General features: G+C 35.2%; 1 protein-coding gene across 4 annotated transcripts in view; it reads left to right on the forward strand.

Annotated features, from left to right (window-relative positions):
• Window positions 1-237: 237 nt before the first annotated feature.
• LOC145662973 (uncharacterized) overlaps window positions 238-13,943 on the forward strand; it is a 151,524-nt gene continuing 137,818 nt past the window's right edge. For all 4 annotated transcript variants that reach the window (XM_081729054.1, XM_081729056.1, XM_081729057.1 and 1 more), the window contains exons 1-2: window positions 238-385; window positions 12,428-12,488. In XM_081729054.1, the coding sequence (XP_081585180.1) occupies window positions 344-385; window positions 12,428-12,488 (103 nt within the window). In that variant the 5' untranslated portion in view covers window positions 238-343. The remainder of the gene's footprint in view (window positions 386-12,427; window positions 12,489-13,943) is intronic.

Below are 13,943 nucleotides of genomic sequence, written 5' to 3' on the forward strand. Positions count from 1 at the left end.
CGTGGGATTACTGTGCTTGTATTATACAATTCACTGGAGACCTTCAATACCAAAGGACGCATTTCAACTTGTTATTACTCCAAGTTATTTTGTGTCATGTTAATGCTTTATCAGAGGACAATAGCACAAAATCAAACATACAACAAAGCATTGTTAAAAGTATACAACTGTTTCCATACTAACTTCAAGAATTCAATATTGATTTAAATGCAGTTTGTTTCTAAGCATTGTTTTTAATCTTAGTATGTCCTCTAATTTTAAATATGTCGCATCTGTGTGTAATTATGTTGGGAGATATGTACAGATTTTTTCTCCCTTAGAATGAAACGTCGGCCTTTGCAAAATGGCAGCTAGAAAATCCAGCAAAATTTCAAACATTCTAATGGTAAGCTCAACAATAATTTATATCTACATTCGTACAGATAGAAGGAAACAAAATCCTTTCGTAATTCAATTTCTATTATTTTTAAAATGAATTGTTACTTTGAAATATGGTGAAATGTATATTTATCTACTTATACAGGGTGCGGAAAAAGTCCCGGAACGCTTCAATGTCTCGCGAAGTATACAGATCAACTAAACAAAAATAATACGTGTTAAATAGTTTTGACAAAGCTTTCCAATGATGTGGAACGCAACCCCCTATTCCCACCCCCTTCAGGGGTACGGGGGTAACTTTAAAATTTCAAATGGAAACCCCCATTTTTTTATTGTACATTTGGATTTTCCAGAAAAAGTTACAGTGATCTGACCCAAAATTGAAAACAGTGCCTCCAACGATGGCACTTGAATCGACACACACACACACACAAAAAAAAAAAAAAAAAAAAAGAGGGGCAAAATGTTATCAAAATGTTGCTTCTTAGTATCCTACTCGGTGGTCATATGGTTAGCGTAGTGAGCTGAGCAATCAGAGGTCGTGAGTTAATTTCCGTGCAGAGTAACAATTTTCATGTTAAGTTTTTATAGCCAAATAATGAACTCATACATTTTAACTTCGATAAAAAATAATGTATTTGTCCATATTTATTAACTTGCAAGAAAATACAAATGACGACAAAAATGGTTTATTTATGTTAAACAACCCTATGAACTCTAACCTATTACTAAGAACTACTTCATAAAGCTAGTTTGCAAAACAATTATCGAAATTCGTATTTTATGTAACTTCAAAAAAGTACTAATTGAAGTTAAAACGTATGGAATTTATTTGGGGAAATAAAAGAAAAAAGGTTGCCTTGAACGGGAATGGAACTCAGAACCTCTGACTCCGTAATCCAATACGCTAACCGTATGGCAACAGAACATGGGACTGACAGTTAGCATTTTCGTAATGTTTTGCTGCACCGCCTTCTTTTGCATGTCGATTCAAGCGCTTCTGCGAAGACACTTGTTTTCATTTTTGGGTCAGATCACTGTCCCTTTTTATGGAGAATCCAAATGTGCAATAAGAAATAGGGGTTCCCATTTAAAATTTTAAGTTGACCCCATACGCCCGAAGGGAGCAGGGATAGTGGATTGCGTTTCGTATCATTGAATACTTTTTGAAAAATGTTTAACACATGTTATATTTGTTTTGCTCATCTTTATACTTCGCGAGATATTGGATCGTTCCGGGACTTTTTCCGCACCCTGTATATGTAAGTGTGTGTGTGGCTCCACGTAGCGTAGTAACGTTTCGTGTGAGCGGAGCCTGATATATTTGATTCCTGGTAGGGGACACGCAGTAAAAAAAAAAAAAAAAAAAAAAAAAAGAGTAAAAGATTTTTCAGGTCAGTCATCCTGAGTAAAGTTTTCTTGGGTTTTCTTCATTCACACCAGGCAACTGTCGGGATGGTAACTACCATAATGGTCCCAGGCTACTTCCTTTCTTCCCCACTTCATTCTTCCTCTTCAATCACCAGAAAGTGTGATCCCCGAGGGACCGCATCCTTCATACGTGATAGGCCAACAATGTATACAGGGTGTTTGAATAAGAACTCCTAGTTTTAAGTATATATTTAATTGGGAAATGAATGAAAACTTACATCAATGAGTACATATCATGATAGAGAATTCCTTCAAGTTTTGTTTAATGTTGGTACACTTCAACGTGGAATCCATTTGCGGCCCTGCACATGTCGAGACGATATTCCACTTCTCGCCACGTTTTCTCCAACATTTCAGGTGTAACTGTCCCAACCAAATTCTGCAGTTATGACGATTAACTGTTCCACTGACATGAAATGTAGCCTCATCAGAAAAGAGAATCTTTTTTTCTTAATGACATCATCATCAATTCTGTGTAGAAAGTCAGCAGCAAACGCATGCCTTTCGATTTTATCAGTAGGTTTAATTTCATGTAATAGTTGCAATTTGTAGCACGCAACTTAAGTCTTTTACGCACATCATCATACACAGTATCTTTAGGCACTCCTAATTGTAGACTACGTCTGGCCAATGACTTCTTCGAGCTCCGAACACATGGATCTTTTCAACTACATCTTCAGAAGTTCTCGGTCTACCTGGTGATTTTGCTTTTAAAACACAGCCAGTTTCCTTGAAAGACTTTAGCCAATGACGGATAGTTTTTGCTGTAGGTGGTTCACCACCATAATGGCGTCTAAAATTACGTTGCACTGTTATAACTGACTCAGTTTTCACAAGCCAAATAACACACTGCGCTTTCAGTTGCGGAGTACACATTGTTGCTGAGTTGCTCTGCACTGCACACCTGCCTGGACTGAACTGAGGAAAAAGAGTTAGAAAAAACAGCACTGGTGCCTTCTCAAGGTCAAGCAGACCTACCAACTGCAGGGGAGTCAAACTTCGAGAGTTGATGAATCAAACAGCACAATCTAGAATAGTGTATGTCACTTTGTACAGATTCTAGGACACATTAAAATTAGGGAGTTCTTTTTCAAACACATTGTATATATGTGTATGTCCTTTCTCTAATAATTTTAAAGTTGCATGACTGGAACCAAACCATTTCTTTCTTTATTGTAAAGTTATGTAGATTATTATGTCCTTGAAGTTCTTTGAGAGTCTTCATTAGGTCTACAAACATTAAAATATATTAAAACTTCAATAAGTAATTCAAGCACATAATTATCTATGAAATGCTCTTAAATGAACTACTAAGTGGTGGGCATATTTGTAAGTTTTTTCTTGAGGCAGAAATCTAAGAACACAGATCAGAACGTCTAAAATGATGGGCACTCAATTTTCTGAATTATATGAAGATTTTTAAAACAGTGGATATAGTTAAACATTTAATAGTGTCTTACAAATATTAAAATACTAATTTCTTTAAAAAATCATATGTACACTGAGAAAAAAATTGTAGGTGGCGTACTTAAAAAGATAGGATACATGCGTAATTCCTGTACTTTATGGACTTAACGTACACGAGACGTATAACTGAAAACGCATGTTTTATAATACTTTCTGTATAAGTGTTCCATCTATGCGTACATTCCGTATGAAACAATGTAGGCGGTCAGGATCTCACATACAAATGGACGTATATAACATATAGCTGAGGAATGTAACATAAGTATATGCATGTGATATACGGAAAAGCTGTTAGATGTCAGACATCCTGCAACGGCATGATGTAACATCGAAGGGCAGTGCGTATGTAGCATACGGATAACGTATGCTCCGTACTGATTTCTATAGTAAGCAAGAGAATACCGTATATTTGTACAATATACTCTTGTCCGGAGAACGGATTTTTCTCTGTGCATTATTGTTTTTGAATTATTTCGAATTTTCGAAAACAAACATGGAAAAGTCGTGGGAAAAGATTGAAAATCTCTAACGGAAGTAACAAATGTAGCATACTAGTCCCATATCTCCTTCCTTTCTCCCTATGAAAATTCATTCACTGAATTACGTCTTCTAAATGTCTAGCTCAATTATTGTTTTCAATTACGATGTATTGATCATCCAGGGACGTCATTTGGGGGTATCAATTGCCCCCTGACTTTGATATATTGGGTTAACGAATAATTCATGATTGTTTTATTTTTCAAATTTATTTTCAACGAATAAACTGCAATAAATAAATTAATAATATACTCTCTGTAATTGTTTAGGACTTCCTCCCCTCGTTCAATGTTTTTCAGTGCTCCTGTAATAGAAATTTCCCGGTTTTAGTTCAAAGAATTAGAGCAACCAAGGCCTCAAGTTCGTATAATTATTGAACGATACACTGCACGAAGCATTCGAAAGCGATCGAGAGATGAAAATCTGACGGCGCTATGTCTGAAGAGTATGGAACTTGAAGCAGCACTTCTCCTTTGAGCTCTTGAATCTCAATTTGCTTACATCTATCAGCTATTAGCAACGTGAGAATGGGAGTTGACGTGGTGAAAAAGTATGCATTTTTCTAAGTTACTTCGTTGAGTTGTTGCACTTGTTAAACGTAGAGTTCTACATTGAACATATGCTAACGCTAAAGAAGTTTGTAATAAATTATGTTTTCTCAATTCCACCACACATATAACATGGTCTTTCGAATGTGAAAATCTTCGTTTTCTTGCTTGTTTGTCGCGTTGAGACATCCTTTTCACTCCTTTATTTTATCACCAGTGACAGTGTGATTAAAAAAAAAAAAAAACTCCGTGACCATGTGTTGAGTGAGTGAACAAACCCGCGGCGATTGTGAATTGTTGATTTTTGTTGTTTTCGCTCAAAGTGTGCACCAAAGCTTCGAGTATATGAACCTTCTTCATTGAGTGAAGATGTTTTTTTTTTTTTTTTTTTATCACAATCATCTGCTTCGGCCAATTCTCTGGTCGTTTAACGTGGATTTTCGTGAGCAAGGTGGTTTAATCACTCGTCATCGAACTCAATTGGTTAACGGAAATGTGATCAATCATTGTAGTTAAAATTCACATTTTTAAAAAAGCGGAAACCAACGTGCGGAAGTAAGTATTTTGAGGCATTGCTCCTTCTTCATTCACAACACAAGTCTCACGAGCTGCTTCGACGGCCCTAACACCTCATTAAATGCAATATGGAAAAAAGTAAATTGTATCGATAGTGATCAGTTTGACATTTGATATTACAGTTTAATGCTCTGGAAAGATATACAAATCGATAAAATTTACAAAATCAAAACACAAGTATCTTGTAGCACTACTACTACTGTTTTAAGTAACAAAACCTTTCATCATTGCCCTTCATTTCTGCAAGTATTTTAAAAATTTGAAGGGAACGCTCATGGATTTATTTCTGTGTGGCCAAAAGTCTGGGCCGTGCTAAATATTTGAGTAACTGTAAATGCAGTCTATGCGAAGTCTATTGGGATTAATGTTGGTAGGAGGGGCGTAGTTAAGGTTGTCATCCGCCATTTTGATGGCCACCATATTGGATTCAACTTGTTTATTTTAAATAACACGATCGTGGGACATATTTACAACATTCCCGTTCGAATAGTAATTCACCGGTAAAGTATTTTTTTTATTTAATTTGCAACTGTTTTGAAGTTGTAAATAAATGTAGGATAAGCTTTGTGTATGAAATGCTGTGAAATATGCTATGCGATGTTTCGAATTGAGAACAAAATGGAAAAGCAAGCCTTGTAACATCTTGCATTACGTATTCTTTAATGATAAGGAAAAGAGAGAGCTAACACACGTGAGACAATTACAATCACATGACATTTTCAACATGTCCACTGTTTTGTTGTATGCACATCCTAACCGTGCGACCCAGTTGCTCGTGCACTCTGCGAAGCACAGTCTTTGATATTTGTTCACAGGCCGTAATGGTTCTCCTTTTCCGGAGCCAATGTCATTAATTTTACACTGGTAGACAATAGCTTTAAGGTACCTCAAAGATAAAAATCCAGCGGATTTAGATCGAGGAGCCTTGCTGGCCACTCAACTGGTCCACGTCTACCTATCCAGCAACAAGGAAACAGTTCATTAAGCCATCCGATTACATTATGACCATAATGCAGCGGTGACACATCTTCTTGCCAATATTGAGGAAATGTCCCTTCCTCGTTCAACAAAAGCGGCATAAGAGTGTTTTCAAGCATATCTCTATATTGTGCAGCATCAAAGGTCCCATCAATAAAAACAGGTCCAACAATTATCTCGCCTCATATTCCACATCACACCATTACCTTACCTGCACCTTGCATCTTTGATGCATCTATCCAATTAGGATTTGTGCTATCCCAGTATCGAACATTTTGCTTGTTAACCTCACCTGTTACATCGAAATTTGCCTAATCAGTAAAAACAATGCTGTGAGGAAACACTAGTTCACGAGCTATTTGAGCAACGAACACTCACGAATCTCCTTTTGTCTATCAGGATCATCATCTGACAGTTTTTGATTCAACTGTAATTTGTAAGGGTGCCACGTTTCCCTTTTTAAGATTCTTTGAACCCTTTTGACACTAACATTTTGTTCACTTAGACGTCGCATACTCTTCTTAGGACTTTTCATCAATAACCCAACACAGCTGTTGATGTGTCTGGATCAGTTGCACTTCGTGGTCAACCTGATTAAGGTGCATCATCAACATTTTCCGTTACTTTGAATTTACGGATTAGTTTTCGTATAGCACTGTCTGTCACCACCTCGCGAAAAGGATATCGCTCATTGAAGATGGCTGCTAATATTGCTGAACTGCGTCCTCCAGCCAAAAGGATAATTTCGGTTCTTTTCTCTCGAGTTAACATCCGGTCCTACCTACAAGAAACAAATAAAGAGACAGTAAGTTTCCGTCCATACAATGCTCCACAGATAACAAAATTTAAGTCTAAAAGGTAACATACCCTAAATCCATTCACTACTTCAAAACCGTTGTAGTTTTTGGAACAATAACATTACTGCTGACTTCTCTTTGAACGAGGGTATTGTTTAATATGTTACATGATCATGTTGCTATTTAAAATAAGTTGATTCCAATATGGCGGCCACCGAGATGGCGGATGACAACCTTAACCACGTCATAATATTTTCCCCGCCCACCAATATTGATCCCAATTGACTTCGGATCGACTACATTTACAGTTTCTCAAATATTTAAGCCGGTTCAAATTTTTGGCCACACACTGTATATATACATGTTAATCAATAATAATACAATAATAAATTAATGGAAAACATGAGACCCTTCTTATATTGGAGTCTTTCTCAATCCATTCCCTCAAACAAACGTTGAAATGAAGCTACTAGGATAATTTTCGGTACAATTAAAATTAACGATGCTGTGTATTTGTACTTTGTTTTTAGTCTATTGATTTATATGGGAGAATTATGTTTTTCTTTGAAATGAACTGAAATATTACTGTTTTGATTTGAAATGAACTGAAATATTACTGTTTTGATTTGAAATGAACTGGAATATTAGTGTTTTGATTTCAAATGAACTGGAATATTAGTGTTTTGATTTGAAATGAAATGGAATATTAGTATTTTGATTTGAAATGAAATGGAATATTAGTGTTTTGATTTGAAATGAAATGGAATATTAGTGTTTTGATTTGAAATGGAATATTAGTGTTTTGATTTGAAATGAAATAGAATATTAGTGTTTTGATTTGAAATGTACTGGAATATTAGTGTTTTAATTTTATTGATTCCTTCTTCAAATCTAATGCAATGTTCTTTGCTTCTACAAAATGTAATTTGAGTATGTTCTAATATACCTGTGAATATCTGAAATATTACCTATTTAATACAGGCATTGATAGCCAGTACGAAAGGATTGCAAACTTGAAAATACAGAATTGAAAAGTTTAATACTAGGTTTAACCAGTTTTTTATTATTGTTATTAAAGCAGTAAAAAAACTATTTAATAACATATTAGTGCATCTACATTCAGCATTATTATGATTCTGTAACTCAAGTACGCAGATTGTGGGTGTGAACGTTGGGGAACGGTGAACTTGTTGAAATATTGTTGGGCAAACAACATTTGTGCTACTTGGGAAATATAATTAATCTATTTACACACTAGTTTCCTTTAAAGATTAAATTCCTATATAAAAAGTATACTCGATAGATTTCCAAAACAGTGGGAATAAATATATTGTCATCTCGTCAATCTGATAGATATTCATATTTTGAATACTGAACTCTCTAATTCAATATTATCCAAGACAGCATTTGTTTCCTTTGGTAAGGCCGACCTTACTAGCTAGAATAATTCACACTTAAAATCAGCAGCATCAATTTTAGTTAATATTATGCTTAATCTTTTCGTCCACCTTACTCAGTCTACCTTGTTAAGGCAATTGTGAATGAAGATAGTGTGACTTTTGGGGCTTTAGTGATCACATTTTAATACCAGAGTATTTACGAGTAAATACCTGATGGTGAACTGGAGACTTATATACGGTGAACAGGCAAACGGAATACTTTGAAGCAAGGAGTAGCAACATTCTAACGGTGGCATTTGCACGGGACCGATGGAACATACTTGAGAAGGGTTTGCCACTTAATATTGACGGAACAAGTAGTAGTATAGGAAGTTCGTTGACCATTAAAGCATTGTATAAACTTGGTGATATTGTGCTTAAAACATTTTGCTTAAAAATTTGTGAGTGTAAAATGAAACAATTTCTCCTTAGTGGCTACGTTGAAAAACACAATTTTCGTTACTGGACAGAGGGCAAACCTTGCCACCTTCAGGAGTGTCCATCAAATCGCACCAACAAAACAGTATTGAACACAGTTCATGGTATTATCACCCTTTTTTTCTGAAAGTGACGAAGGCATTGTACTGACAGGAACACCTGCTCGATATGTTATTATGTTTTTAACATTATTTGCACTTTCAAGATGCAGATATTAATATCGAAAATTTGTGGTTTCAGCAGGATGGGTCCACGTCACATAAGACATGTTACATTTCGACAGTCGATGAAGGCCATTCGCAAATTATTTGAAAGACGGATCATTTCATGTAACAGTGATATAGTTTGACTTTCAAGATCCTCAGGTGTCAATCATTGCGATACTTTTTCCTGCGGGGATATCTCAAAATCAGACTGTACTGCAAAAGACCTGAAACTAACGCTTAACTGACACAGAAGACTGGCATTTCTCGATACATGATACACCGAGAATTTTATAGTTTCCGTAGCAGACTATCAGAATGTATAAATAGAGATGGAAAATAAATTTTTGATGTCGTCTTCAAAAAATATAGTTTAATAGTTAATGTCATAGTTAATTACATACTCTCTACATGCATTTCCATTATTATTATTATTTTCTCTCTACATGCATTAAAGTTGTTCCGTTTCCCTGAATCTCTCTGTCTATGGTCTGTGAGGCAAATTTTAATTAATACATTTTTAATCTGCTTTGTCATTTGAAGGTGGTTGTTTGTGGCTTTGAACTTTTAGTACATTCTAGATTATTTACAACATAACTTTTCAAAATATATACATATTCAGCTTTTAAAAGAAACTTTTTATCATACGCAATTCAGTAAAATGATTAACGGTGTTGCATACCTGAATATCATTGTTTTGTTTTGTAACTTATTGACTAAAATGGACACTTTATTTTTCTGCTTTCTCTGAGGTGAACTGGCATTTTAATGATTGGATTTAATTCATTTCGTCTTTAAATCATTTTAATGCACCTTACATTGTTAAAATGAAACTTGGCTATATTTAATTGAATATTTAGTAATCAAATGCAAGTAATGCTAAATTTGTATTTACAATGCAAATTCATTTTCAAACAGCAAAGAGTACTTAACTAGAGTAGAAGAAATCTACTTTATGCAGCCGACCATCATCGTCAGGAACGCGGTAAGGTCGGAAATGCAACCTCATTCATTTATCACATGTTAAATTGCATGTTATTGCCTGCTGTAGCAGTTGCAAATACCAATACAAGACTTGCGAGTGGTTGGGGGTATTTTGTGAGCGTCTTCCTCTGCCTGAGGTGGACGTGCTATATTATGACCTGCGTGTGTATGAATCTAGTGTTTATTAATTTTCTATGAACAGTCTTCTGGTTCCAGTCGGAAAACGACCATTAGGAAACCTAGTCTCAGATAGGGAACAATATTAAGATGAATCTCGCAGAAATAGGAATACAAAGTAGAAACTGGAGCCAGTAGGCTTAGGACAGAAGTTAGTGAAGAGCTTTCGTGAACGCGGCTTTGAAGTCCCGGATTCCATATACCATAGAATTAGGTTCATAAGAATTGTGGTCTTTGTTAATTATGGTTTTTTATCGGTTTTTGTTTATTACTTTTTGGAGGCGATGTTGTTTTGTTAACGGGAGTAGTGGTTTTAGGTACCTTCCACTCTCATTGACTATGTCGATCCACGCTACGAACGTCTTGGTACGGTATTGTGGCAACTACAGACATTATTTTCCATTTATTGTGTTTAAAATACCAAAAAACCATTATGGATAAATCATATTCCACTTGAATGTATCAGAGACATTGATTGGACGATTATTGATACAACATTGATTTATTAATTCGATATGGAAATTCTCGATAATGACTGATGTGTTATGAAAATTGCACTTTTTTCTTATGGCTTGTGATTGTATTAGCACCGACAAAACATTAAACATTATATTTATTCATTAAAGAAGAAGAAAGTGAAATACATTGTTTAAAAATCCAGTTCATTACAAAACACAAAAAGAAAGATTAATATAAATCAATGATGTCTTGGATACCCAACACCATTAACTTTAAACACATCTGTAGGCTCTGCCTAACTTCTTTCCACTTTCTTTTGTATTCTGGTTAATGTTTAATAGATACAGACTAAAATCGCCTTTTAACTGTGTCTCCAACTTTTTAATAAATAAATTAGGAGTTATTAAAATAATTTTGATATATCTAGGGAATCATCATATTATTAAGGCAAATGTTCAATAATATCAATTCAATTCTTCGAATATTTTGATACATAAAGATCGTCTCTATTTCAAAAAAATACGTACTCTTTGTTAATAATAATTAAACATTTTTTTAACAAAAATCTTAATCAGCTTTCGAAACAGCATCTGTTGAGACAATGAAGACCTGACCGTAAAGAAATTTAAATGGAACCATCGGGGATTAGGATTAGGAATTAGATTTCTGAGCTATCGACATCGAAGACCATTCAGCCCGTCATGTATGAGGGAAGACATCCCTCGGCGAGCACACTATCCGAAGAAAGGGAAGGAAGAAGAGATTGGGGAAGGAAAGAAGCTGCCTGGGACCTGTATGTTAGATATCATCTCCGCATTTGCTTGGCGTGAATGAGGAAAACCCAGGAAAACCTCATTCAGGATGGCTGGACTGAAAAAGCTTTTACAATCTTTCGACCAAGTGTCCTCACCGGGAATCGAACACGGAACCACTCCCACCACAGACGAGAGCGTTACCGACTACGCTACATGGGACCATGGAGTTCACCGGGAAATCCTACTATTTTAAATAACAGATAGGAAAATAAACATGAGAATCGTTGCTTCTATGACGAAGTAATGTGTGACATATCCACATATATTAAATTTTTGAATAGAAAATCTCCTTCGTTGAAGTCGGCTAAAGGGACGAAAAATCGTTAAAAAGAATACTACAAGTAAGTAAACAGCTTTAATATATTTTTAAGAGATACAAATATGTATTATTTCTGAACATTAAAATATTTTACATACTACAGAATACCAAAACCCACACTGTAAAAAATGAGATCTTTAAACAATACAAAATGACTACCACTTTAGCGTGTTACTTGGGTGTTAATTCAGCACAAAGCACATCGGCTTCCGAGCATATCAGAAATAAATCGTTAGTACCTGAGATAATTTGCATTGGTATTTATCGTTTAATACGAACAAAGCTTTGCGAAATATATTTTGCACTTTTGCCAAGTAGCGAATAGTGTTCTATGTTTCCTGTAATCGGTTGTAAACTGGTGAATCGTCCGACAACAGTTACACAGGCAACAGGCCTGCCATCTTCTGTTCATACATGCTAAGACACAAGAATAACAGATAAAGAAAACAGATAGAAGCACTGCTATCTGTGTAACTTGTCAAATGACTCAAAGGTTTACAACAATATTATTGTGACGTATTACAGAAAACATAGAATGTTATGAGCTACTTGTCATAATGCGAAACATATTTCGCAAAACTTTGCTCATACCAAACAACAAAAAACAATGCAAGCACTTACAGCCAGTAACGAGTTTTTTTTTTTATTTGCTCTGAAGGCAATGTGCTTGTTGTTGAATTGACACGCAAGTAACACGCTAAAATGGTAGTCATTTTGTATTATTTCAACACCTCATTTCTTACTGTGCAGTCATCTATGAATATTAACTTATTTTTAATCAGAACTAAAAATGATGTGTTAGGCTTTTCAGTTTTCTAGTAAGCACTCTCGTAATTACATTGTTTCAATTTATTAACCATGTGGATGCTTTTTATTCAAAGGTATCTATCATTGTCCTGGTGTCAATTCCAGAATTCATTGAAACCCAAGAGAATATTCCAGGTAAATAGGAGAAAGCTATCTGTGGTTATTAATATTTAATGTTACAAGATGGTGTGTCGTACAGTAGTTTGAAATTTAAATAATTTTAATCCTTTGGTTACAAAATTTAAACTTCTGCTAAAGGCAAGGAGTAGTAGAAAAATAAGAGTTCTGCGCCACTGACCCTCTAACCACTTTCTCAGTCCCGCCTGAAGCAGACAATGAATTTCCCACTGCCGTCTGAAACTATGCCGGAGGACACAGGGAGGATACGAGAAATTGAGTCCTCTGTGATAGGGGTGTATTTGTTCCCTTTTATGAGTAATTTTTAGCGGGTGTATTCATTCCCTTTTACGAGCACATTTTAGGGGTGAACTCGTTCCCTTTTATGATCACTTTTTCCACCCCTTAGCAGAGACTACGAACGCATAGCAGAGCATAAGACTACGTAAGATAGCAAGGATGTGTTCGTTTCTTTTTATGATCACTTTTTCAACCCCTATTTGAACATTTTACCATAGCAGAGACTATGAACACATAGCAGAGCAAATAATACATAAGACTACGAGGGGGTATATTCATTCTCTTTTATGAGCACTTTTTCCACCCCTACTTTAACATAGCAATGGAGACTACGAACACATAGCAGAGCAGATAATCTTTTAAAGGGTGGACTCGTTCCCTTTTTCCACCCCTTATTTTACCATAGCAGGAGTGTACTCGTTTTCAACCCATATTTTAACTATAAACATAGCAGACAATGAATACCTATGTAACATAGCAAAGGGGATATACCGAACACACAACTGTATTCGTTCCACCCCTATTTAAACATAGCAAAACTAGTAAAAGAGTATGGCTTATTTTCCAACCCCTATTTTAACATAGCAGAAATTATATAACACTTCTTTCCCTTTTAAGAGCCCATTTTAGGGGTGTATTCGTTCTCTTTTATGAGCACTTTTTCAACCCCTATTTTAACATAGCAGATCGATAACACATCTTCCAACGGCCTATTTAACATAGCATATATTACATAAGACTATGTAACATAGCAGAGCTAATACAAGAGTATGGCCAATTTTTTCAACCCCTATTTTAACATATAGTTGAGGTGCTACATCGCAGAAATCAACGAAAAACTGCAAATTGTGATAAGAACATTCCCGTTGGTATAAATAATGTTTAAGGTTATATAATGAAATTAAGTCGGGGAGGCATCGTCTAAAATCAAAGAAATCCAAGATGGCGGCCATATTTCAAAATAGTTACGCGGTTACAGTTTTTCTGTTATACGTCGCTGGAATTGGGTGTTTGGTATCGATTTATAGGTTTTTAAAGTCAAGGATTCCAATTTTTATGTTGAAAAATTAGGAATTACTATTGGTGTTTTTCTGCTCCATATACTTTTTAAATTGAAACATAGGCGAAATCATTATACACTATTTCTATCTAAAAATATATGATATAATGCTA

This window comes from Thermobia domestica, chromosome 10 (genome assembly GCF_964235325.1).
Source record: "Thermobia domestica chromosome 10, izTheDome1.hap1.1, whole genome shotgun sequence".
NCBI classification, from domain to species: Eukaryota; Metazoa; Arthropoda; class Insecta; order Zygentoma; family Lepismatidae; genus Thermobia; species Thermobia domestica.